Source organism: Archocentrus centrarchus, chromosome 24 (genome assembly GCF_007364275.1).
Source record: "Archocentrus centrarchus isolate MPI-CPG fArcCen1 chromosome 24, fArcCen1, whole genome shotgun sequence".
Classification (NCBI taxonomy): Eukaryota; Metazoa; Chordata; class Actinopteri; order Cichliformes; family Cichlidae; genus Archocentrus; species Archocentrus centrarchus.
The window spans coordinates 23,676,180-23,701,957 of NC_044369.1; the positions used below are offsets into that span (position 1 = coordinate 23,676,180).

The window sequence follows — 25,778 nt, forward strand, 5'->3', positions numbered from 1 at the left end:
CACTCCCTGGACAGAAACAATCTCTTATTCTGAAGGATTAATATGATTTTCTTTGGGAAAACCTTTTTATTAATTCACGTTATTCTAGCATACATTAAGTGAGGGCAGACATCCCACAGGGAGAGAAATAGAAAAGAGACAGACACACAACCAGGGAGCAGAGAGACATGAGCAACACTTAGTCTAATGAAGCTAGACAGACACAGATGAAGATGATTTCATCATGTGTCGTCATAAGTTATAGCTGACTAATATATGCAAATATACCACTGTGGATTTATGTCAGAAAGAATAGCAACACAGGCGTGATCAGTGTGCTCTGGTCCTTAAACAAATAGTACTACACCTCTGATTGTGATTCCATGTCACCTGCTGTAGTGCAAATAAATGTGGCAACAGGTTCACTGGAGATGCAACAACAAGACAACGCCCAAAAGGGTGGAGAGGACAGGCCGTTGCTCTCTCCTTATCTTTCCTGACTGGTTTTGCTAGGCTCTCGTCCATATGCAACAATAAACTTTGTGATTACAAAATATGAAAACAAAGTATGCCTCAAGGAGTGACAGTTTGCGAGTGTTCATTTTCTGAAAGTTGTACTTTCAGCAGGTGTTTTAAAGGTCACTTCTCTGCAAGAGCTGAGCGCCCCCGTGTGTACACTGTCAGTAAAGGCAGTAGCACAGCAAGTTTGGTACATATGAAATCACTGCACAGCAAACAGAAATAAAATTGTTTTGTCACATTATATTTTTGTCTTACAGGCACTAAAACTTATGTGGCTCATTGGCTATAAAAAAAAAAAGAAAAATTGGTGTGCCAATCTCTTGAGCCACCCCTCATTTCTTCATAATTTGCTTCCAAGCTGCCAGACATTTTTTTTTTTTAGTGGACTTGAGCAATAATTCTCCAGGCTTTCAGGAGGTCTTTCAAAGTTTTTCTTTGGACACTGGCTGCTCATTTTCACAGGATTGTTTTTTGGTTTGTTAAGCCACTCAACACTGACCTATGAATCATTCAAGCATACAAAGGGCACCTAACTCAAAGGATGAGCCAGTGTTGTGTCCACACATAACAGGCAACTTAGAAAAAAAAAGATTTTGAATAGTATCTTTAGACACTTTCTTACTAGCAGCCTGTTGCAAAAATACATAATTTGTCGTATCTGAAAATGTTGTTCTTAGGAAATAGCAAAACAATCCAGCAGAGACCTGACAGAGAACCTGAGAGGTTAATCTGCCCCTTCAGTTGCTCCATCTACTGTTCACTGAAGCCTCATCAGAAATGGTCTCAGTGGAAGGGTGGCTGTCAAGAAGCCATTCTTAAGGAAGGGGAAGCAGGGAGAAAAGGCTGAGGTGTGCCACATTACACGAGAACTGAACTGAAAATCAGTGGCAACAGTTCTGATAGAGTGATGAATCCAAATTTGACATTTTTGATTCAAATCATCATCAATATGTAGGAAGGAAGTCAGGAGAGGTACAACAGTGAGCATCTGCAGCCATCTGTAACACACCGTGGAGGCTCTGTCATAGTTTGGGGCTGCATTTCAGCCAGTGGTGTTGGAGATCTTGACAAAATTCATGAAATTATGAATGCAGAAAAATACCATCAGATTTTGATCCAGCATGAAATACCATCTGTAAAGAATCCAGCTGTGTTGAAGAATAAAGGTGGTCACACTAAATATCGACTTTCATGTTTGTTACAATTGTATAAGCTTTTTTTTTTTGCCTTATAGACTGTATTTACATGTATGTTCGCATAAGTTTCAGTAAAGTGCTGCACCTGTTTCCCATTTTCATAACAAAATATAAAGAAATGAGGTTTGCACAGAAATATACATATAAATTATATATTGCAACAAATGGTATTAAACCCACTTCCCTCAAAAATGTTTGCATAATAGTCATTACCGTAATTAAGACATAACAATTAATACAATAATTTCATTTGAATACACAATGTAATTCATTCATTCATTTTTTCTTAAAAAAAAAAAATCACAGTTTTAGACACAAGTAAAAACCTAATCCTACCCTATGAACTACTATGACTTCTAATGTTATGTAGTTTAAGGCCTTTTATTCTTTGTGATCCCTGTGGCTCAAAGTGCACACCACTCCACTCTTTGGTCTGAGTGTACCGGCATCCAGGATGTCAAAGGTCTGTCCCGGGACAAGAGTGAAATCAAACCTCTGCAGCAGTTTGGCCATCACCACTTTAGCCTCCATCTAAAAGAACACAGCAGCACCCACAGAGTTCAGTCAGTGTGCTTACAGGTGAGTGGATCTTCATGTCTAACTATTCTGCCATACTCACCTGAGCAAAGTTCTTTCCTAGGCACGAGCGAGGACCGAGGGCAAAAGGGTAGTAGCAGTAATAAGGCCTTGTTGAACAGATAAGAGGCAGCCTCAGTTACTTTCAGTATTTTATTTCTGGGAAAATTAGGGGTGATCAAACATTACAGTAAAATTATAACAGCATATTGTGCTACTTACTTGGGAGCATCTGGGTGAAATCTGTCTGGATCAAATGTCAGTGGATCCTTGAAGAATTTGTCCAGTCTCCCACACACATAGGAGCTGAACTAAACATTAGAATAGTTTATTTATTGTTATGTTTATACAAATTAAACTTCTTCTGCTTTGGTGCTAAAAAAATCTTAGAAAAATACACGACTCACTACACCAGTGAATCCCCCAGGTATGCGGATACCATCAATGACCATGTCTTCAGCAATTTCTCGAGATGTGCCTGGAGCTGTGGGGTAAATTCTCAGAGTCTCTTTCAGCACCTGGAGGAAGATTACGATGTATACAGCACATCCTGGGTTATGATGCAGATGGACTGGCTCAGAAAAGATGCAAGTAAGGCTTAGTAAGCTAATTAACTTTGAAGACATGACTCAACATGAGATTAAAATTAGTGATACTCTTCAAATAGTCACAACATGTACCTGTGACAGGTAGACTAACTTCCCCAGGTCATCATAGCTTATTTCGCGTTTCATCCCAATGACATCGTCCACCTCTTTCTTCACCCTGAGAAATAAAAATACCCCATCAGAAACCAAAGTTCACTCGCTATAATGGAAACTTTGACTTCTTACTTCTCCAGTATATCAGGATGTCTTCCAAGCTCCATGACACAAAAAGCCAGTTGATTTGCAGTTGTTTCTTGGCCTAAAATAGCACAAATTTGGCAAAACTGAATCAGAATGCCACCTTAAAATAAACTAACAACACACAATACTAGACGATATGAAAGATGGATGTAGCTATAATGACATCATCCATTAGTTTCTGAAGTCCATTTGTAAAGCCACAAGATGAGAGTTTCCACCATTTTGGTTAAAAAAAACCCAGACCCAGGCCACTTGGATATGTGGTCCTAAATCTGATACGTGTCTGATCTTTTCAAATGTGACCTGTGTTTGTAGTATTTATTTGACAATAAATATAACTGTATAAAGATGTGACCATATGGCAGTGATTTCAAAGTTCACACTGGTGATCTCATCGAGTTCCTGGCAAGGGGAAAATGATTTTTATTATTATTTTTTTTAATCTATTAACACAGCAAGGCTTTTGGTGAAAGAAAGCACAACATCAAGCTTATTTTGTGATATTTCATATATCAGTATGGCAGTATACACCAGCCATTTCCTTAATTGCTTATCCAGTTGAGGGTCACAGGGAGGCTGAAGCCTATCCCAGCTGTCAGTGAGAGACACGCAAAGCACACCCTGAACAGATCACCAGTCAGTCACAGGGCACCACTTCAAACATTAAAGATGAAATAAAAGAAACTCACCGGCAATGAAGAATGTCACAAAATTGTCAAGCATAAACTCCTCATCTTCTTCAGTCATCTTGTCCTCTGAAATGATAAAGTTTATCTTCAAATTCTTTTACTTCTATTTTTCTATTAATTACAAGCCACAACTAGCGTGTTAAAATGTGTTCGGTGTTAAAGGCCCCATCAGTCATCTGTTTATATTTTGCATCTATTCACGAAGAGGTAGTAACACAAACCTTCGAGGAGAGTTTGTGATCGACACACTGATCTTAGTGTTTTTCTTCTAGTGTGTTTATTTACTCTGTGTTATACTATTCATAGTCATTTAAAATATCACAAAGATTCTATAATATTGCTCTTATTCAGTCCAATCAAGTGTGAAATTTGTGACCACAACCTTGGCTGGCAGATTTGATGATCTGTGTCAGGATGTCCTTGGGGACCTCGTCACCATTTTGAATGGCGGTCCTTCTCTCATGGATCCACTGAGCTCCAGTTGTGCGCAACAGGCGGCACGCTTCCCTTGCCTCATTAACAAATGCTCTGTTCTTTGGATTGAACTGGAATTGCAGATTGAAGAATTTAGTATGTCATGCTGTTAACAAGACTCATACTCCATACATACTCCAACTGAAGCAATACCTCAAAAAATGTGTCTCTGATATAGTAAATCATTCCTGTCAGACATGTCTCAATGGCTTTAGGGAAAGGTGAACTATTCTTCAGGAGATCCAAGTCTACCCCAAAGGCAACCTGAAATTGATCAAGGAAAAAGTATAAACAAATATACACTCATGCTTAAAACACGATCAGAGCCTTTGTAATAAGTTACCACTTTCTTCACAATAAGGAAATATCTCTTGATAAAGGCTACTACAGGAAGCAGTAAAGCGTTTGGTTACTGACGTAACACCGGTTCTCTGAAAACTGAGTGCAGTATCTCACTTTGGGAAGTGCCCTTTGGTGTGACCAATCACGCAAGCTCCACTACCACTATGCCTGTCCTAGACAGACCAATCACTTCAAGGACATGGGGTCTCCCAGGCCCCTTATATTAACCCCTGGCTCTATACCAGGCATTCTCAGAGTGTTTCTTCCAGGTGCCCATGTAAGTAAGGCAGTGAGATATCTCACTGGGTTTTCAGAGAACTGGGGTTGTGTCAGTAACCAATCGTTCTCTTTCAAACCTTGCTCAGTATGTCACTATGGGAGATATAGCCTACTACTGGACTGCATGCTCCGAAACTTGTAACTCCTTAGCCCAGGCAGGTCAGACCTACCCTTACTCCAAAAAAGGTCAGCATGCATTTAAGAGACCACACTAAACACTGAGTGTGGCGGTGAAGGTGCAATCACATCAAGACAATAAAACCTAACAACTGTACGTGAGGATGCCCAACTAGCAGCTGCACATATTCCCCCCACCGAAACACCCCGAAGAAGGCCCATGAGGTAGCCATTCCTCTGGTGGAATGAGCACGCAGGTGCCCAGGAGGCTGCAGTCCCTGGCACCTGCATATGCCATCACAATAGCCTCTACCACCCAGTGTGACAGCTGCTGGCAGGACATAGGCTTTCCTCCTCATGCGATGCAAACAGCTCAACGGACACCTGGCTGAACCTGTCTCACAACTAGTGGACTCCACTCCCAGTACAGTAGACTCCCTCTGGATAATGCTGAACACACTGGGAACATGCGTTGCACATAATGACAGGAAGTGTTTGCTGCTCCACATAATCAGGACGTGGGCCTGCCTGTGTAATGCCACAGAGCGAGTGCCCCCCTGACGGTTTATATATACCACCGCTGCTGTATTGGCCATCTTGACGATGCAGAGGGGATGGGGGTCTTTCCCCGAGATGGTCAACCCACAAGTGGCTGGGCCACTAGTCAGCATGCAACATCCTTGACCTCTCCAGAAGGGCTTGGCAATAATCGAGTTTTTAAAAAATATCAATATATTTTCATATGCGATGTGAGACAGTATCCTTTATAGCGGTATAGTCTATATCGCATTGCAATCATACTTGTAGATCCACCAGTTCACCTTTCTCTTCTCCCAGTTTGTTTCTGCACAACTTCACACTGCCCCGCTTCTCTCCATGTCACCCATAAATCATGCAGGAAGTGACAGCATGGCAGTGTTGCCAACTTAGCGTCTTTGTCGCTAGATTTAGCTGCTTTTCAGACCCTGCTTGCGACTTTTATTCCCAAAAGCAACTAGTGACAAATTTGGCAACTTTTTCCGTTGACATCGACGATTTTTGGAGAGTTTTGGAAACCAGAAATCCTCCGCTGTGGCCGTGTTTTGTGTACATACAGCCTTCGTACTGTGTCTGTTCGTATGCTTTGGCATCTCCTGGACCCCCAAGAGTCCCTGGCTGCAGGTAAGAGGACGCCACCATACAGTAACTCCATAGCAGAAGTTGGTTTGTACCATAAGTCATGTGACCTTAATAGTGCCTTTTTGTACATACCTTTTGGGAAGAAAAAATATTGAGATATATATTGTATATTGCCATTCAGCTAAAAAATATCAAGATATTACTTTTGGTCCATATCGCCCAGCCATAGGATCCAGTGGTAGCCATTATACTAATGCTCAGCTTTGAGAGCTAGCAATAGCTACACAAAACACAAGCTACTTGACATCTCATTAAAAACATGCGGATACACCAGAAAATCCACATTCAAGGACTACCTTGATGGCTGTGTCAAAGAACAGTCCAGGACAGCTGAGGTGTTTTTATGATCTTCAAGGGGAAGAAACACTTTGAAAATGCCTGGTGTGGAGCCAGGGGCTATTATAAGTGGGCTGGGAGACCCCGTGTCCTTGAAGTGATTGGTCTGTCTAGGCCAGACATGGTGGTAGTGGAACTTCTGTGAATGGTCACGCTTCCCATGGTGAGATACCGAGCGAATTTGAAAGAAAACTGACTAATATAATACCTTAGTAATGACATCCAGGGTAACAGAGTTGACAAGGTGGAGCATATTAGCTTCTGTTTTATTCTCAGCAACATCTGAAAGTTTATCCATCAGTTTCTCTGCCCTCTCATTGAAGGTTCCCATTAGACCTCTCAGATACCTGGAAATGATGATAGCTTCAGATGGAGGAACAGCACATCCAGGACATACCAACAAAACCTAACAGAAATGCATTAAAGGAATAATATATCTATAATCACTGTAAACCCTGGATATACACTCAGTGCTCACTTTGTTAGAGAATTCCAGTTCAACTTCAAGTGCACACTGAGCATCAGAATGGTGGACAAAGGTGATTTAAGTGACTTTGAATGTGGCATGGTTGCTGGTGCCAGATGGGCACAGAGTATTTCATGAACTGCTGATCTGCTGGGATCTTTCTCCACAGCCATCTCTATGGTTTACAGAGAATGGTCTGAAAAAGGAAAACCATCTGGTGAGCAGCAGTTCTCTTGGCAAAAATGCACTGTTGATGCCAGAGGAGAATGACCAGACTGATTCAGATTGAATAACCAGTGATTACAATGAAGGTATGCAGAAGAGCATCTCTGAATGCACAATATATGAAATCTTGAAGCAGATGGGCTACAGCAGCAGAAGATCACACTTGGTATCACTCCTGTCAGCTGAGAACAGGAAACTATGGCTACAGTACTATTGGCATGGGCTAACCAAAATTGGACAATATAGAATTGGAAAACAATGGTTGATCTGATTGGGCCAGATTTAAGATGCCACATTCAGATGTAGGGCCAGAATTTGGCATAAACATTATGGAAGTGGATTCATTCCTCTTTCTATCAACAGTTCAGGCTGCTGCTTCTCCTTGGCACACTTTGGACCTCTGAGTACCAACTGGGTATTGCTTAACCAGCAAAGCCTACATGAGTATGAGTTCAGTGTACTCAAATGGCCTCTACAATTAATTCCAATTCCAATTAAGCACCTATGGAATATGGTGGTTTTGCATCATGGATGTGGAGCCAACAAATGTGTAGCAACTGCGTGATGTTATATGGACCAAAATACCAAAAATCAACCAAAAATTGTTGAATTAATGCCATGAAGAATTGAGGCAGTTCTGAAGCAAAAGGGAGTCCATGTCATACTCTGGCTATGTGGAGTGTGAACCCAGATGCTGGATGTGGGAGACAGGGTTTAACCTTAAAGGTAGATTTAATGCTGAAGATATGTCCAAGCAATCAAAACACAACAAAGCAGGACCAAAGTCAGGAATACAAAACTCAGAGGCTAGTGGAAAACAGAACAAAGAAATGAAGAAAATAAGGGCTTAAATACACACACAGTGTAATTAGGGGGAGTGGTCACAGCTGGGGGAGAACAGGTGAACTGAATTTAACAAATGAGACAAAGGGGAAGCAAAATTAAACAATGCACAAGAGGCAACAGATTAGCAAAATAAAACAGAAAATGACAACAAGTGATAAAGGCATAACTTACACACTACTGAACGCAGGGTCCATGATCCGACGCTGTTTGTACCACTGCTCATGATCCTGTGCTGTTACCAAGCCATTCCCTAAGAACCTTTCAATGAAGACAGTTAAGAAAATACTGTCAAAGTCAGGATCACAACGCCCAGTTCCTAACTACAGCTAAATAAATGCAAAACCATGTAACAGTTGATATCAGCCAATCAGGAAAAAAGACACCTTTTCTAAATGATAGTGGTATTTTTTTTAAATGTGTTTTGTACATCACTGGCTAAATGTGCAGAGGTAGTGTATGGAAGAGCTGAGTTAGTTCAGTTATTTATTTTTTTATATGAAACTTTTACTGGTAAAGGGGGAATAAATAACACCAAAAACAAAATAAAAAAGGAAATTATTTTTTATTTATCAGCACATAAAAAGTTAAGGCAGTCTTACCTTTGACCAAACAGGTAGAAGAGTCTCTTGTAAACAAATTTATCTTTGGGGTACTTTGGGGACATCAGGACTTCCTGAATAAAGGGTATTTAACTAACTTGTTAGGTTTATTGTAGTTCACACTGTTATATAATTCACTGCAGGATTTGTGCCAAACACGTCCATGAATGCACTTTGACACTATTTTGTGTTTGTGTGCTGTTACAATTTACCTTTGTTGCCTCTGGGCAGGACACAAACACTGCAGCATAGTGAAGAATATTTATCCTGTACACAGGCCCATACCTCTCAGCCCTGCAAATGATATGCTATCATTTAAATCGCAAATGATACGTGTTAACCATTATTAATCATAACGAAGTGCTATTTTTCAGCTGCACAAAAACGTCGTTTGCGTTTAACTTACCACTCCAGAAATTTGTCGTGTACATTTTCGCCATTTTTCATTATCCTCAAAAACGATGGTGAGTGTCCGAGGAGAAAACTGGGGAGAAAAAAACAACACGTCAGTCTCGGTTAATGTCAGCACAATTGTTTGAGCCACCCGCTTTACTTACTTGTCTCTTGGTGGCCCGGGCATGTGGTCATATTTCAAATGAATGTATTTAATATACAAGCAGTATCCAAGAAACGTAGTGATAAGCAGGAATAACAGAAAAGTGAGCGCTGGAGTTGCCAAAGTTAAAAGTAGGCCGAAAAGTGCCATCCTGAAAAAAGTCTTATAGACGTCTGACGTCCAGATAGGAGACTCGTTTGTCAAGTTTAACTGACACAAACATGTTAGTTCCGGGTTACCTGCCGGCGGAGTGGCTATGAATATCGATTGTTTCCCGTTGCTGCCAGCACGGGCTCCATAGCTCAGTGGTTAGAGCACTGGTCTTGTAAACCAGGGGTCGCGAGTTCGATCCTCGCTGGGGCCTGGCGCGCGGGGTTGTTTTTAATCTTTCGAATCTCACGTTTTAAATTATAGTAACTTTGTGGTTCGTGGGTTCTCTTTTAGCTTTCTAATTAAATTGTTGATCGATTCCAACGAAATTATAGCCATGCCAATGCTGGCAAGTAACATATAAGTAGCGTGTTAGTGATTGGCTTTAAACCAACTGAACAGGTTTAATTATTAGCTGGCTTTTGTACACGTCACAGCAAAATTGTGGATTACGACCTCTCGATAAAACAGTTTTCATGGTACATTAATACCAAATGCGCATTCACACGTCACTAGGTAAATGTTCTGATCATTTAATGAACACTTTAAGACATTTAACAACCAAAAGGAGGCTGTTTTTTTTTTTTTTTTTTTTTTTTTTTTTTTTTATTAAAATATTAGTATAGGAAAGTGAATTTTAATTTTGACCATATCTGGTGAGCCAAAACATACACGTGTGACTGAAAGTCTAAGGTATCCTGTCTAATAATAATCACAAATAAGCAGTCGCTTATATAAAGCACAAATAAAACCTATAATGTTCGGGCTGAATATAATTAATTTTGTGGTATGACATTAAAAATACAACGTAACAGCGCCCCCTATCGGTCCCAGTTTATCTTGAAAAATCGGTTCCACCTTAGATCTTACGTCTCTTTCGACTGAAAAAGTAGTCCCTGTAAGTGTGAGGCGTTGTTTCACATAGTGATCTTCTTCCCACACTATGACACAATATACAAGAGACTCGGAGAAAAAGCTATGATTTGAGCCTTTTTCTGACGTCAGGATGGCCGAGCGGTCTAAGGCGCTGCGTTCAGGTCGCAGTCTCCCCTGGAGGCGTGGGTTCGAATCCCACTTCTGACATGAAACGTTTTCTTCAAAATTGAAACTGCATGTTCAATTTCCGGGCCTTATTGTTGCCGATCAAAACTCGTACCCGGTTTTCAATGACCCATGATCATAAATGGAAATGTTGTGTTCACATCCACTCGGAAATTTGGAAGGTGGCTGTTTCACTATCCTAGTTCTTAGTCCTTTTGGACTAATAAGAATCAATGTAGCTATAAAATACTTGCTTCAACAAGGAAATCGATAAGGAAAAAAAAAAAAACCCTAACAATAAAACATTCCATTGTACTTTTCTCTGAAAAAAAGGTAACCATCATAACATAATGATGAGTTATTTATTCGTAAAACATTATAAGATATGTAACCAATGTCAGATAGAAAAATATATTATTTCTTAACAGGGATACACATTTTGCATATTTCAAAATGTAGCTTGAATCACATAAAATCTGCTCCTGCTAAACATGCTTCCGTGCTTTCCTGTAGTGTATTTTGATATTTACTTTTCAATACATAGCAAACGTGGCGTGATCTATCATATATATTGATAGCATTGAGTGACTGCCAGTCAGTGCATTTAGATATTTGCACTCATGAGCAGTTGGACAGACAGGCAGTTGGAGTGGCTATGAGTGCATAACCTGATGTAACTTCACAAATATTTCACACCACAGACACTGATATATCTCGATATATATGATAGGTCACCCCATATCAGTTATGTATTGAAAAGTAAATATCAAGATAGACCACAGGAAACCACTAGAACAAGTTTAGCAGGAGCAGGCCTTTGTGGTGTGCACCCGTTGCACCGTATAAACTTCAGCGCATGATATGACGCAGGTGCAGTTTTGACTTATCACGACTTTCAAAGTAAATTGCAAAAAAAAAAAAAAGAAGGGGAGGCAGGGAATTCCTTCAGAACAGAAAATAGGATCAATTTTGCCAACCGGAGCGTACACCTACGTAGATAGATGTGCTTCACACATCAGATCCCGCCTGCTTTTTCCCCTCTGCTGGCGAAACCGTCCTCGGTTCATGCAATTACACTCATTTCCTGGAGTGCTGGGTAATTGCTCGAGTCAGCACAGAATCTCACGTAGGTCTGATGGAGACACGCATACAGAATTGATAGGCTAAGTGATGCGAATGGACATTGTGACTCAAATACGCACTTATGTTTGCTCGTGTAAATGTACTGGCTGAGCATTAAGCACATTCTGCAGTGCTAAAGTGGGCTGAAAGGCTGTGACTAAGTAATCATATAAGCTGCTGCTTAAACTCTCCTAAACTGATTTCTTCTCTCCGACTCCCAGCGGGATTAGCCTTTGCAGCATCCTATTTATAGGTGGAAGAATTGTGATCCGTATGATAAAAAATAATCTTATGTGACTGATTTTAACTAATCTAAGTCTCAACTCAAACACGATCATCTACTTCTTCTTCTTCAGGCTGACACAAAGCTAGAAGCAGTGAATGGCACACTGATCCATGAGTACCATCTCAAGGCGTGGGTGGTGATATATGCACACACCGTGGGATTATTTTGACATGCTAAGTCGAGCCGTTGATAGCTTTTTAGTCACAGTGTGCTGGGTGAATTTACCAGCATGATAATGTAAGGCAATTCACAGCTACACTCTTTGCTTTCTGTATGAAGAGCTTTTTTGTTTGGTTCATATTTTTCTTTTAAAAAGCTTAAGTGAAATATGATTTCTGGAACACACTGACGGTTTGTGTTCATGTCTTTGATGGTGATTTTAAAGTCTGCAGATCAAATGGTGACTAAAAGCTAAAACATGCAGTCGCATTTAGTGGCAAAAAATGTCACTTTTCTGTTCAACTTTGCTTCAGTTCAGTGAGGTCATGCACAGTTCTTTTAAGGTCCCGTTCCACCATTTCAGGCATGTTCAGGTCTGGACTTTGACTGGACCATTGCAACACCTTCTTTTCTTTTTCAGCCATTCTGGTGCAGATTTGCAGCTGTGCCTGGGACCACTGTCATCACATATGACCCAACTTCTGCCAAGCTTTAGCTGTCAAACAGATGGTCTCACATTTGACTCTAGAATACTTTGGTATGCAGAGAAGTTCATGGTATGGACTCAATGACATCAAGATGACCGGGTCCTATTTCTGCAAAACGAGCCCAAACATCACCCCTCCACCAGCAGGCATGAAGTGTTTGTGCTGATATGCTCTGTTTGGTTTGTGCATTGTGGTCAGACATCTCCACTTTGCTCTTATTTGTCATTTTTTTCAGAAATCTTGCTATTGCTGCCATGTTCTTTTTAGAGAGAAGAAGCTTTCTCCCGGCAACCCGTCCTAACAAGCCGTACTCATTCAGTCTTTTTCTAATTATACTGTCATGAACTTTAACATTTAACATGCTGACTGTGGCCTGTAGAGCCTGACATGTAACTCTTGGTGTTTTTGCAACATACTCTTTATTCTTTAGATTATTAGCTCATCTTACTCAGAATAAAACTGCAAACAAAGCATTAAGATCCGAGCCTGCTACAATTCAGGCAGAACAGTAAAGGCCTGTACACTTACAAATGGTGACCAGCAGGTGGCGCTCAATATCAGCTTCTCAAGTTCCCACCATTCTTTCTGGGCATTTTCTTTGGAAAACTAAGCCATAGGATAAGTAGACCGGCTAGAAAAGATCCCGATGTTTTCTCATTTAAAACATATTCGTGTATTGCGCATTTAAACAAGAGTGTTGTCTGTTTTTTGTTTCCATCATTTCCTGCGAGACAAGATCACAAATTCTGATCTAAGGAATCCAACAATCCTCATCTGGCCTTAAATACCACTTTCTTTCTATTTGTTTGCAAGGATCCAGCCACTTCTACTGCTACGGCCGCTTCATACCTGTACATATTGTTTGCAATAACCTTCAAGCTTGTCTGCATTCTTATCTTAAAAAGAACAAGCAATCATATTTTGGTCCAGGATCTTGGCTCTGTGTAAACGCTGGAGGCTGGGGGCCGTTTGATGTTGTTATGGCTGGCCGGCTGCCGCCTCAGTACTACTGGATCTGCAGGCCCCTCTCATGTCCAAAGGTATTGTGTTGGCTGTTCTTTTGATTATATTATCAACAGAGAGAAAATTAAGACTCCCACTGGACACGAGTAAACAAACAAAAGTTTGTAGAGTCTGGTTCATCCAAAGAATGTCAGCTATTCAGACTTCTCTGAGGATATTGATGTCCCAGTGTTGGGATTATCATGCTGAATATTGTTCTTACTTGAAAATGTTATCAGTCCTTGGTTTGAAAGAGACATGAAAGCATGAAAATATTAAAGAGGGAAGGGCATATATCCTAAATATTAGATTTTTCTTGTTCTAAATGTACCTGGTCATTTAAATACATGTTTTTTTTTTAATGCTGTCCAGCACAGCTTTTATCATCGTGTGGGTTGTCGGTCAGTCCAGTAATAACTATTCTAATGGGTTTTTTTTGTTTGTTTGTTTGTTTTTTTCCCAGCGCAACCAGTGCATCATTTTAATCAAGTCAGTTCCTCCAAGGGATGAAAAACAAAAAACAAGACCAATGCTAAAAACTGCATTTCCTTTTGTGGCCACTAGAGGCCTCTTGTCCCATAGCCTTTCATACTAAATTAACTGACAATATCAAACACGGACAAAGCTTCTGGGTCTGAAAAGTGAAGCCAATGTAGAAGTGCCTTAAAACTGCACTCTTTTTAAAGGCCACCAGGGGTGGTTGCAAAAAGACCAGCAGCCCTATAGGAGTCTATGGGGAAATGGCCCTCTGCCAAGACATCTGTAACCACATTGCTGATGAGTTTATGGTCTTGGTCACTCATTTCAGGTTATGCTGTTTAAAACCTGAAGTCTATTTTGTAAAATTCTGGTTATTCTAAGTGTCAGAAAGGAGCAACAACATGAATTTTGTTCAATTAAGAATTTGAAAAAGCTCTGCAGGCCTGGTAAAAACTTTCCATGGGTGCTACGAAGTTTTTGCTTTTGATTCAACAAAACCAACATGGCAGCAGTCAAAATACCAACCCTGAGGGTTCAAGATGCAGAGTCCAGAACCAGCGAGTGACGTCACTGGGTTGAGGTCCAGCTTTTGTACAGTCTGTGATTTGTACTCATGCTGTAAAATAGATATAGATGCTTTTAGTGGGCAGAACATGAATTGTAACAGGATGAATTGTAACAAATAAAACAAAATAATTACACAAACATCTGCCTCAGCTCTACTTCTAATTAGCAAATGTGTTGCTCTAACATGCTAAATAAAGGTGGCAAATGTGTCAACCAATCACTGTTGAAAACATGTCAACATTGCCATTAAGTCCTTAGCATTTAGCTGGAAGTACAGGTGTGCTTAAGTAGTTTCATAATTGTGGGTTTCTCAATCTGTAAGAGCGGAAATAAGATTCTGTTTGTGCTTGTATTCTATAACTCCTGTTTTCTGAATCGCGCTGGGTGGAAGCTCCATTTTCAGATTAGTCCTGTTGATCACCTGAGAACAAGGCCTTCCTCTGTGTCAAGCTGGTCAAGGAATGGGATAATTCCGGCTGCAGATAATCCATCAGATCCACTGATCCATTGGCATTCTTATAAGTCACACAGGTAGAGCTGCTAAGGCATGTGTATGTGTTTCTTCATGTGTGCAGACATACATATGTGAATTAGCATTTAATTAGGTGTGTGTGTGAGTCCACAATGACCGCTTTACTCGACCTTACTGAACCCTTTTCTGACTCGGAGAATATATGTTTGTTTGTATGGAGTTACCCACGTCACAAGCGATCGGTGGGGGAGCCGGGGATGAGGCGGCCTGTAACAGGAGCAGTGAAGCACTTGAAGGGCCATGCTGTTTGCAGGTCGGCCAGCCACAGTACACCCAGAGGAAATCTCATGTTCCTGCCAGCCTACAAAAGTAAACAGATCTGTAACCACCGAGGGCTGGCACCAGGCCTGGGCCACCAGCGCTATAACTAAAGGAATGAATCACATAACACACACATTCACAGACTAAAATTAGAGTGCACGGTGAAGCGCGCATTCAGAGTTCTACACGCCGGTCGGGTCTTCTCACATTTCGTGTGTAAAATCAATCGCCCTAAATTGAAAAACAATGATTTTTGTCAGCTCGAACTTCTGTGTAACCACAGCACACTCCCTCTGTGACATGATCCACATGCTCGCCATAAGCTGTGAAGTGTATTCACCCAGTTTTAAATGCATCTGCCCAGAAAAACTCCTGCTTCATTCAATATTTTAGATAACATCTTTCAGCTACAAAGCTTTGAAACCTCCCCTCCCTTTTATGTTCCCTTTCTCTCTCTGCTTCGCTCTCCTCTGTTTTCCCTCTCCCTGCTTTCTCCTCTGTCTACACATCTGCGGTTATTTATCTGTTATTCTGTGGGAGCAATGTGGTCAACATGTGTCTGGCTTCCCTCCACACAGCACTCATCTGTAGTCAACTTAGGAATCACTGGAGGACCATAGTAGACCTACCAAGCACCATATCATTTATTCCAAAGTAGATACTCACCATGGAGATAGATAGATTGATTGTCATAAGTTTTTTAAACATATCCTTGGCTGCTGACATAACAGGAAATCTTTCTGTAATGTTGGCCCACTTTTGAACCAATACTTACTACTATACTATTGTTTCTTGGGTGAATGTGGGCAGTAAGTGAAGGTTTGACATGAACTTCAGGAATTAGGGCATCTGAAAGGAGTATTTGGATTGCCTAAGCCCCCAGATTTGTATTACTCTGACCTTTGAACTTTTAATCTCAATGTTATTTAATCCCCTGGAAAGCATATAGCCTCAGACAATTGTGGTGGTAGGCATAGATCAAGCTAGAAACCTCAGCAGAGATGGCTGACATTGATGGTGACTGTCAGCTAAGGCATGCAAGGGCTTAAGAGGTTAAACTCATGTGTGTTTTAGCAGGGCTACTTTTCTGATTGGTTGATCAGAAAAATGGCTTTTTGTATGTACTTAGTGAGGTCGAGTGGCACCGACAGTCTTATTCTGACATCCAGCTGTGGCTCAGGAGTTAGAGCAAGTTGTCTACTAATTGGACAGTCGGCGATTCGATCGGCGGCTCCTCCAGTCTGCATTTTGAAGTATCTTTGGGCACAACACTAAACCCTGAGTTTCCCCACCGATGCATTTGATGGGGTGTGAGCGTGTGTGTGAACGCTAGATTTAAAAAAGTGCTTAGAGTGTGCGTGTGAATGGGTGAACGAGGCCTGTAGTAAGAAAGCGCTCTGAGTGCTCAAATAGAGCAGAAAAGTGCTATGTAATTACCAGACAGTTTACTAACTTTCTGGAACATGAATTTAAAGGATTTTCTTGCCAAACCCAACCTCCAGCTCTTGTTAAGTCCTTTCAACTTTGGGACCAAACCACAACTGATAAATCAGATTCATGAATAATGCGTCACCCTTGAGAATTACCACTAGAATGACCACAACATATTTGTAAATCCTGACCCATGCATGGCCTGACAAGGCGGTGGCTGATTGTTTAGAAGTCTTACAGAAAATGTTAGTATGATTTTTGACTTGTAGACGTGAACTCAACTCTTGAGGCAAACCAGCGTCACCTTGGGAACACGCACACGATCAACAGAGAAAGCTGATGAAATGTTTCATTGTGACGGTGCAAGCTGCGATGCTGGTAGTTACTGGGTAGAAAAAGTTTAGTTTTCATTTATGATTATTGTATCTACTTAGTGAGGGAGTTGGGGAAGTAGGATTCAAATCAAATATAGTGTACGCTCACTTGCCGCCTCATTAGGTATACACATTCAGCTGCAAGTATCTAATGAGCCAGTCACATGACAGCAACTCAGTGCATTTAGGCGTGTAGACATGGTCAAGGTGACCTGCTGAAGTTCAAACCGAGCATCAGAATGGGGAAATGTGATTTAAGTGACTATGACTGTTGCATAGTTGTTGTTGCCAGGTGGGCTGGTGGGAGTCTTTCACAAACTGCTGATCTACTGGGTTTTCTCTGCGCAGCCTTCTGTAGGGTTTACAGAGAATGGTCTGAGAAAGCGAAAATATCCACTGTGTGGCAGCTCTCTGGGTGAAAATGCATTGTTGATGCCAGAGATCAGAGAAGAACGGCCAGACTGCTTTGAGCTGATGGGAAGACAACAGTAACCACTTGCTATAACCAAGGTATGCAGAAGAGCATCTTTGGATGCAATATATTGAACCTTAAGGAAGATGGACTAAAGCAGCAGAAGACCACACTGGCTGGCACTCCTGTGATCGCAGAACAGGAAACTGAGGCTCCAGCTGAACATAGGCTGAAAAGAAACTGGACAAAAGAAGATTGGAAGAATGTTGTCTGGTCTGATGAGTCTCGATTTGTGCTGAGACATTCAAGATGGTGGGATCAGATTTTGGTGTAAACACCATGAAAGCATGGATCTGTTCTGCCTTCTATCAGTGGCTCAGGCTGGTGTAGTAATGGTGTGGGGGAGATTTTCATGCCACACTTTGATCCCCTTAATACCAACTGAGCCTTGTTTAAATGCTACAGCCTACCTGAGTGTTGTTGCTGACCATGTCCATCATGTCACAAGCCTAAATCTTAAACTAGTTCCTTAAACATGACAGTGAGTTCACCTCACTCAAGTGGCCTCCACAGGTAGTAGATCTCAATCCAACAGAGCACCTTTGGGATGTTGTGGAATGGGAAATTTGCATCATGCATGTATAGTCACACAGTTGTTGCAGTTTTTTCAAATCTGCATCAGCTGTGTGATGCTATCATAGCACAATATGTTTCCAGGACCTTGTTGACTCTGTCAGAAGAATGAAGGCAGATCTGAAGGTAAAAAGAGGACCAGCCCAGTACTAGGACGGTGTACCTAATAAAGTGGTTGGTGAGTGTATTCATCTTTCATATGACTGGGACTAAACCTGTAACCTGCATAGTTTTTAAAATTTTAGATATAAAACTTTTTCCAGGTATTTCGAGGCAGTAACATATTGAACTCCTACCTAGTCTTTGCCCCACATTCAATTTGTTGGGTTAAAAGGTCGCACTGGTGGGGGTTGGCACCCTTAGAAGTAATTAACTTTGAGTCGATCAAATCTGATCTGATTGGGATCCAGGAATTTTTTAAAAGGATTCTTTAACATTGGAAGATAGGGCAAAATTGCACATTTTAATAATTTTCTTCCAAATGCATATCAAATTGAAAATACAAAAAAAAAAGTAGAAATCATCTTGATGTTGTTATATCTCAAACTGATCTGGACCCACATAACGTCTGGATACAGGGACTCAATTCATGCATGTTGTCGAGGGAAATTTCAGCCTTGGCGGAGGCATGCAGTCTCAGACTGCTCATGTTTTTAAAGCATTCAGCTTGGCTCTACTACACAGTTCCTAAAGAGTGAAAAAAGAAACACCACAAGAGTCAGATCATGAATGCACAGTCTTTATATATATATATATATATATATATATATAGATTTAGATTTCTTCAGTATAATTGCAACATATTTATAGAGTACTGCAGCACAACAGAATAAAACACAGACACCTGTTGTTGTTGTATGAAGTGATATGAGGCAGGAGGTTTCCCTTTAGTTAATGGATGCCTTCATTATTGAGTCTTACTAGTGCACCATGATAAGAATAAAGTCATTTCAAAGCTTCAGCAAACTTAAAAAAAGGAGAACAGACAAATAAATACTGTACAACACCATATATGTAATACTAGATTCAGAAGTCACAAAAAGGTCATGCTTTTCTCAACAGAACAGTTATATGTATATGCACCTTCATATAACAATGCAGCATTTCTGGCGAGTTTCCCTTCACAATAGCACTCTCATCAACAAATGGCAAAAGTAAAGTGCCTTTTCTTTAAAACTGGTGATGCCAAAATGCAAATGCATGATTGCATAAATGCATCTGGATGCAGACTTCCTGAAAATATAAAGGTTTGGAGCAAACATCCATATTATTAGATTGGATAGAAAGGACAAGTGGAACATGAGGATCGTTTAAATGATGTACAGAGTTCACATAAAACTAAAGTGGTTAAACAGCCGCCTTATCAATCTTACAAGCCACACTTAGGAACATATACCATATAATGGCAAGAGACTATTTACCGGTATCTTGTGTCAGCCTGCTTACTGGCCAACACCTAAATGACCTCTCAGGGATGTTTATTTGAGAAGGATTGTCCTTTCTATCCAATCAAGCACTGTACATAAACTCAAAGACCCTAAACAGCAAACATCTTTCTACCACACAATGCATCAACAACAGGGATCAAAGGGCTCCAAGTGCACTAAAGCATCATCTGTTCAACAATTTCAATTACACACCCAACACTCTTCTACTAATCTTTACCCCAAAACACTGTACAAGTTCCAATAGTGCTCCGCTGTCGAGGTAAATGCGAAAATTTGTTGTGATGGTCAGCTAGTCCCCCTGAGAAGATAGCAGAGACAAAATCTAATCACTGCAGAACTTAATGTTTTCCCCACACCGTGTGGAGACTTGGAGGTGGGATTTACACAGGCACCGACAGTCAGACTTTTGTTTTATCTCTTTGGCACCCAGATCATATGTATTTCCTAGCTGTGAAAAAAAAAAAGTGTGGAAACACATGAAATCAATCTGTGTAAAATAACATTTGAAAACAAATGAGCTGTTCCTTAATAATTTCTACCTGAAGACTAATAATAGTAATAATCTCACTAGCAAACTAAGCACTTGCAATTGAAGGTTTCAAATCTTTTTAGCTTAGTTCTCTGGTTGAGAAAAACCTAAATTTCTCAGTAACCTCTTCCTGCAGTTAAATAACTCAGAGGACTGGCTGAATGTACATTTCAGAAGATTGTGTCCTTTGAAAACACTGTATTGTTCCCCTTATAATGCCTTTTTAAAACCTGACGGATTTTATACTGTAGCAGCATAGTTAGGATATTTATCTGTTGGACTCCGTCCAAGCCATGTGCTTGTTCCATCAATAAATCAAGCTCATATGCAATGAATTTCCTCATGTAAAATCTAAAAGAAGCATGATCAGGATGTTTTTATAATGTTGGTAATGTCAATCACAAACGCTGCAAAATACCATCAAAAAAGCCAGTAGGTAGACATCATGCTTACACGCACCCAGGAGTGAGCACTGAATATAAAAAGAGCTTGGTGTCATGCCAGATGTACAACAGGTTGGCAAATGATGGGACAACACTGCATGTTTTTGTTGGTATTTTTTTTTTCCATTTCAGCTCAGTCAAGCCTGATATCAGGATACTGTGCCAAATCCTAACTTGAGAAAACCGAACTTCACCATTATTCCTAAACCCCACAAAACTCCTAATCTGTACATTTCTTTTAAGTCATGTCTATTTAATGGTTGTGGTTTGATGGTTTTCATGTAGCATTTCTTGACTTTTAAGGTAGGCTACCTCCTCTCAAATTAGGATTGGGCCCTCTGACTCTCTGAGTGAAGTGGTAGTTTTGGCTGTGGTCCCTCAGTACTCCCTGGCCTCTTCCAGTTCATTCATGAACACATCCTCATGGGGGTTTTCTGGGCAACTCAGTCCATTATTGGGTGGCCGCACCGCATGGAAGCGACTCCAATCTCCCTTGCACAGAATCCAAGGCAAAACATCCACTTTGAAATGCAGCTCAGGTGAGAACTCGGTGCTAATCAGGTTAGGCGTGCCTGCGCCTTTCCCCCGTGTGATCAGCCGTCCACGGTCATCATAACAACAGTGCTGTGCTGCGAGGGTAGACGAGTCACTGGAAAGTGCTGAGCGGATGCAGCTACGAGCTGAAGGCTTGTAGATGTCCAGGCGCTCCTTGGGGCCACTGGCATCGTGCCAGCGGAACGGCTGTCCGTGAGTCTCATCGTAGACACTGACCACAGTGTACGCTGCTTCGAAAGGGTAGGAACAGGGGCAGTTGGGCAGCTCAGACAAAACCTGATGGAGGTACCTCTGTAGGAACTCACTCTTACAGTTGAGCCATTTCTCGCAGCTGTCTACATCTGTTGGAAAGACGACAGCAATACCACATAAATTTAGTTTTAAGGTTGTTCATGGTGCCACTGCTGAGCAGTGCGATGATAGTATGAACAGATGGTACCTTGGAGCCAAGTCTTTACACTACTGAGCAAGCCAAATTAACTTATTATTAGTGAAATGTTATAGTAGTCTGTGGGCTAGTTGAGTACTTGTATCATATTCCTACAATTCCAGCATATATCAGACTCAGTGAGCTTCGTTAAGGTTCCCATAATAAGGACTCACCTGTCCCAAAAGGCTCTGTGCCATTTTCCATTTCAAAAGGGAAAGGCTCCACCACAGTATTGACATCACCTACAAGGAGAGTGGTAGCTTAGCTTCTAAATGAAAAAAATGGCTTGCAAATCAGAAAATAAAACTCATTCAGAACATGTGTTAAAGTAAAATATACTTGGAAGTAAAATATTACCAGGGCAAGGCTCCAGGTCACATTTAGAAGCTTCTGTCAGCGTACAGGAGTACCCACAGGACTTGGTCCTCTTCCTCTCACCATGTCCACATGTCACTGAACAGGGAGACCAGGGCGTCCAATCATCTATGTCCTTCTCTGTAGAAGAGAAAATGTAAACATCAATGTCAAGAACCAGAAAGGTACACAGGTAGCACTTTCATAAAACTTTGGGAAAAAGCTGACAAATCTCAGTTTCACTAATTTATTCGCTGTTATGTCAACAAACATGCTAACGTTTCAGCCTCACGGCTTTCATCAGAGAATCAGAGATTGAAAATGTAAACGCTGTCAGTGAACTCAGCATAAGCTTTTGTGACAAAAACTAACGCACAATAGAATTTACACATTGCAAAAACTATCACAGAGATTATGATAGGAAATGAGGGGATTAGTATAGCAGCTCTACACCATCATTTTGGTAATATGTGTCGGATTTGAAGTGCTAATTGGAAGCAGCTTCAAAGTTTTGATTAATAATAGCACAAGTGGAAGAACCAACAAATACAACAACACAGTGTTGTGTTTATGAACCAAACACGCACTTCAACTGGCTAATCCAAAACGAGCTTTCAAACTTTCCCGACCGTTTCAGTCCAATTTTCTCCTGGTCTAACCTTTCCCATGCAAACCCGTGTTCTTTTTAAGAAGGCTTCAGTAAAATTAGAGAGAGAGAAGCTGTGCTGTGGCTGTCCGCCTCCGCGCCATGCTTCCTTGTGGTGTTAATAACACTGAAAACAAGTCATTCTTGATTAAAGGCGAGGTGGGTGCAGAAATACCAGCTTGGGTGTAGCGAGCACCCAATTTTACTTTGTGGGCGCTGCCAACTCGCCATGTGGCCATACAGGAATGAGGTCTCAGGAGAGTCTTAATTATAGAAGAAGCTAAAGCAGACATCCTTGATTTATGTTCACCAAGTCTTTAGATGTGACCACTTTATAGGCATTGTTGCCTTTGCTGGTTCGTCTATAAGCACAACAGTTAAACAGATGCAGCCTATATATGGATTTTAAGGATAAGGGAAAATGATTAAAATAAGACTAGTTTCAATTACCTGTTATGACAAGAGTTTTGTGCAACATCAATCTTCATAACTTTTTAAAAACATAACTAGATTAATCATGCAAAAATTTGTACCTAAGGGAAAAATAACATTTCCCTGCCTGTGCACTGGATTGATGCCCCTTCATTCCCTGTACAAATCTCACCTCTTTTCATCTCTCGCTATTTACTATTTTTACAACTGAACAAGCTGTCTGTGCAAGCTGAGACACAACACTAGTTATGCAGATCTTTTAAAGCCCCCCGAAATTCTTGAACTCACTCAAAAGGCCAAGCCGCCGAGGGTACTCAGGACCATCGGGGTCTGAGCGGGGCCCCAAGGGGTCCTGGGGATGGATGAAAGGGCCGGCCAAATGGCTCCTGTCATTCTCTGTTCCCAATCTGCCCTCTAATTGTCCACAAGCAGAGGGCCGTTTTGTCCCAGAGAACAGTGCCGGCCTCACGCTGCCATTAGCAGGCGCATCAGACCCATCTTCAAAAGGCGGGCCTGTGCGACCAGCGCGACCAGTGTCGACTTCAAAGTACCCATAACCCACAATGTCCTCATAGTCAAGTGCTCATGCTGCCTCACTTGATAACATTGTTTGGTTCTCGGTGACTGTGAATACACTCATCATTCGGCCTTTCTAAACTACATATGCGTTGTTTCGCTTTCTCCAGCTCTCCTTCCAGACAACTCCACCATCTTCATCTCTTTTAATATGATTTATTCAGCAACCGAGTTTCCAAAGGTTCCTTTTTTTTTTCCTTTGGGAAACATTTTTATGGCTTTGAAGTCATAACTGAAAGAGTTGTGTTTATATGGCCTTAGTTACAAACAGAGAGTGTACCACTTGGCAAAACCTACCATAGTAACTCTGCATTGGATCCCAGCCTTCGTTCCAGCGAGTATCCCAGTCTCCACCTACTCCGCTGGGTAAGGGCTCCTCACTACCATAATCCAAAGAGTAATCTTCCTCCTCCTCTTCCTCGCCAGTTTCTTCCACGCCTGACCGGCTGTTGCTGTCCTCACTGGAATCGGTATAACTCCAAAACAGGGGCCAGAAAAGCTTCTTGCCTCCGAGCAGATCTACTGTGGAAGAAGGGGAGGAGGAAGAGGAGGGTAGCCAGTCTTTTTCCTTGGCAAGGTCCATCTCCACTTCCATCTGAGGATCGTCAACCACTTCAATGGTTACCTGTGTAAAATAAGAGAGGGTCCCTGTTCATCAGAAGGAAGGCACACAGTCACCTTTATCGTTGATATGATTGTGGACAGCATGGGCATTTCTGAACCTGAACCACACTGAAATGAATTATTTAGAGTCAATGAAAGATAATGAAATATTAACCATTTTAAATGTTCAATATTCCTGTCTTAAATGTGCTTTTGTGGTTATAAAACAGCACAGCATATACTTTGTGCAGCTTTAGTGCTTGATTTACAAACTGTTCTTAAGAAATCAACCATGTCAAATCTTTGGAAGGGTATTTTAGTCAGGAAACCTGCTCTCTGGATCTAAGTCAGCCAGTAAGATGTGAACATGAGCATGAGCATTCAGCCAACTAAACGATCCTCTCGGGGAGAGAATGTGAACCTTTATTCTGGATAACTACCTCTCATTACCTCGATATGACTCATCCTAGATGCTACACTACTTCCAAGAGCTCACTTCAGCTGATGTGAAGACCAAACAACAGTGAGGCTGGAGAGAAAAACTATGTTTCTGTAATTGTTATAAAATGAATCTCACAGTTAAAAGTAGCTTGCGGATTGGGTACTATGGTCATTTCAGTATAGCTGAGTATATTCTTGGCCTTAGAAATTTTATCTGTCTCTGTACTTATGCTGCTATAGCGAAGATGGACAAAATTATGTCCCTTTAACCACATCCTGAATACTCTGACCATAGTGGAGAAGATAAGTGCTTTATGAGATCATTAAAAAAAGGTTAAAACTATGTCTTCACCTATTTGTTGTTGTAGTAATTTCAGAGTTTTCTGTTAGTATTTAGACATATAACCTAGAGGCAGTAACGTATGACTTCCCTCTCCCCACTAACCTGTATGTTGGGGTTCTGTGAGTTAATGTCAGCATTGGCCAGGTCTGGAAAGTTTTTCAGATCCAATATAAAGGGTTTGGTCTCCTCCTCAGGTTCAGGCTGTGGAAGAACTCCAAGCGAGCGGTGCTGGGGGTGAGACCACCTCCTCTGGTGGCTGTGGGGCTCAGGCAGCAGACTCTGAACCTGGTTCTGCTGCTCCAAAGCCTCAGAGACATACTGGACCCCACCACTACGAACTGACTGGCCATGGGCCTGATGGGAAGAACAGGTAAATGCAGGTTACAGCTGACCACAAGTTATCTAGTGGAACAGTTGATAGAATAAGTTTTAAAGCCCGATTCTGCTTGTAAGGTGATAATGTTTGCAGACACTGCCATGAATAAAGTAAAGAAGACCATGCACACATTCAAATGCCAGTGGCTACTTAAGGGCTGCTGTCAAAAAAATGATCTATCATTTACAGTGGATTACTGAAGAGTCTAAAATCAATTAGTGTTCAGTTTTCAGGAAGAAAGCCTTTATAACATCCACCATTTTGTAGCTTGGTCAGCAATTCCAAAAGGCCCCTGGGCATCCAACTAACCAGCCAAGTCATCACCCAGCCTTCGTTTCATTTTCTTTTTTTTCCCACAGCAGTCATGCCATCCAGGCCGTGGACAAAGAGGGTCCTGTGCCAGAGAGAGATCCGCTTTTAGCTTTAATGAGAGGG

The 25,778-nt window shown here is 41.2% G+C and overlaps 2 protein-coding genes and 2 non-coding genes across 4 annotated transcripts in view; 2 read left to right on the forward strand and 2 right to left on the reverse strand.

The window, feature by feature from the left end:
• Positions 1–1,525: 1,525 nt before the first annotated feature.
• On the reverse strand, positions 1,526–9,433 carry LOC115774316 (cholesterol 24-hydroxylase-like). The gene is made up of 15 exons (XM_030721525.1): positions 9,231–9,433; positions 9,080–9,157; positions 8,886–8,967; positions 8,674–8,747; positions 8,246–8,332; positions 6,746–6,884; positions 4,438–4,548; positions 4,193–4,355; positions 3,811–3,876; positions 3,107–3,179; positions 2,954–3,038; positions 2,681–2,791; positions 2,496–2,584; positions 2,317–2,383; positions 1,526–2,228 (listed from the first exon to the last, which is right to left on the reverse strand). The coding sequence occupies exons 1-15, from the start codon at positions 9,377–9,379 to the stop codon at positions 2,079–2,081; spliced, it is 1,524 nt and encodes a 507-aa protein (XP_030577385.1). The 5' UTR covers positions 9,380–9,433; the 3' UTR covers positions 1,526–2,078.
• Positions 9,434–9,520: 87 nt separating this feature from the next.
• Positions 9,521–9,593, forward strand: trnat-ugu (transfer RNA threonine (anticodon UGU)). The gene has a single exon. It is a non-coding gene; the product is annotated as a tRNA-Thr (tRNA).
• Positions 9,594–10,379: 786 nt separating this feature from the next.
• On the forward strand, positions 10,380–10,462 carry trnal-cag (transfer RNA leucine (anticodon CAG)). The gene has a single exon. It is a non-coding gene; the product is annotated as a tRNA-Leu (tRNA).
• Positions 10,463–18,916: 8,454 nt separating this feature from the next.
• Positions 18,917–25,778, reverse strand: part of ism2b (isthmin 2b) — a 12,998-nt gene continuing 6,136 nt past the window's right edge. Inside the window, exons 2-6 of the mRNA XM_030722437.1 lie at positions 25,070–25,321; positions 23,878–24,205; positions 21,930–22,067; positions 21,746–21,814; positions 18,917–21,483 (exon numbers count right to left, since the gene is read on the reverse strand). Coding sequence (XP_030578297.1) covers positions 20,966–21,483; positions 21,746–21,814; positions 21,930–22,067; positions 23,878–24,205; positions 25,070–25,321 — 1,305 coding nt within the window. The 3' untranslated portion in view covers positions 18,917–20,965. The remainder of the gene's footprint in view (positions 21,484–21,745; positions 21,815–21,929; positions 22,068–23,877; positions 24,206–25,069; positions 25,322–25,778) is intronic.

What these genes read in the sequence shown, in the direction of transcription:
- LOC115774316 (XM_030721525.1), bottom strand. Translation starts at nt 9,379, where the DNA reads ATGGCACTTTTCGGCCTACTTTTAACTTTGGCAACTCCAGCGCTCACT. An exon ending in AGTTAGTCTACCTGTCACAG is followed by an intron (nt 2,792 to 2,953) that starts GTACATGTTGTG and finishes ATCTTCCTCCAG; the next exon opens with GTGCTGAAAGAGACTCTGAG. An exon ending in CTGGGGGATTCACTGGTGTA is followed by an intron (nt 2,585 to 2,680) that starts GTGAGTCGTGTA and finishes TCTAATGTTTAG; the next exon opens with TTCAGCTCCTATGTGTGTGG.